This window comes from Aspergillus novofumigatus, assembly GCF_002847465.1.
Source record: "Aspergillus novofumigatus IBT 16806 chromosome Unknown P174scaffold_14, whole genome shotgun sequence".
In the NCBI taxonomy this organism is placed as follows: domain Eukaryota; kingdom Fungi; phylum Ascomycota; class Eurotiomycetes; order Eurotiales; family Aspergillaceae; genus Aspergillus; species Aspergillus novofumigatus.
The window spans coordinates 161,434-162,368 of record NW_020194287.1 but is presented as its reverse complement, the minus strand read 5'-3'; the positions used below and the strand labels follow the sequence as shown (position 1 = coordinate 162,368).

General features: G+C 43.6%; 1 protein-coding gene across 1 annotated transcript; it reads left to right on the top strand.

The window, feature by feature from the left end:
- The first annotated feature begins 328 nt into the window (after positions 1-328).
- Positions 329-695, top strand: P174DRAFT_72668 (uncharacterized protein). The gene has a single exon (XM_024832438.1). It carries the CDS (start codon positions 404-406, stop codon positions 614-616), a length of 213 nt encoding a protein of 70 aa, XP_024677087.1. The 5' UTR covers positions 329-403; the 3' UTR covers positions 617-695.
- Positions 696-935: the final 240 nt, after the last annotated feature.

The following is a 935-nucleotide window of genomic DNA, read 5'->3' as shown; positions in this document are numbered from 1 at the left end:
AGAATCATAAATCATTTTAAATCATTCAAAAATATTAAGATTTGATAAAGTTAAGGGGTAGGGAGGAGTTACCCTCCTCCCCTCCCCCCCTGTCAACCCTAGGATTAGTATGATGCCCTCCCCTAGGCATGGGCACTTATATTATTTGGGACAGATTGATAGGATGATCAGGCTGGATGAGTTTATCACCTGCAGGTCCAGCGGTCCAGCAAGCGTCTGCCAGTTACTGTATCCATCCCGCAGATCATGGATGGATTGCGGTTAAAGCTTGCTTGGGGGTCTCCTGAGTCAGTGAAATGAATGGTTGGATGTTGTTTTGTTTCTTGCATATTTAACCTTGAGTAGGGTGCGCTTCTGGTTGCATTCTTTCGCTTGGATTTGTGAGACGATTGATAAGAGTATTATGATCGTTTATTATTGGATTATGCAAGAAATAAATATGGCATTATTATTAACTAAGCTCTTTTATACCTACCTACTTACTTATTGTACCAGAGGAGACTTGGACACTTTCGTTGATCGCGGCCTTAGGCATACATCTCAGGTACAGGCCGTCAACAATCCAGGCACGATGAACGATGGACCCTTTCTCTGGTTTATTCGACATCAACAGTAGTGATAGTATAATGTTTGAATTCGAACATCATCAAAAGGTCACCTCTCAATCTCAATAATTCTCCTCGCCTGTAGATAGACACGTTGAAAGTGGCAGGCTGTGACTGCTCGTGGCTTGTGGGGTTGGTGACATGATAGCATACTAGCAGGCAGCCAAGCCAGCCTCCCCCATTACCATTTCTGGTGGATCATAAATGATTTTAAATCATTTAAAAATATTAAGATTTGATCATTTTGAGGGGGGGTATGAGTTACCCTCCTCCCCCCCCCCTGCCAACCCTAGTATTAGTATGATGCCCCCCCCGGGTATGGGCCATTAT

What these genes read in the sequence shown, in the direction of transcription:
- P174DRAFT_72668 (XM_024832438.1), top strand. Translation starts at nt 404, where the DNA reads ATGATCGTTTATTATTGGATTATGCAAGAAATAAATATGGCATTATTA.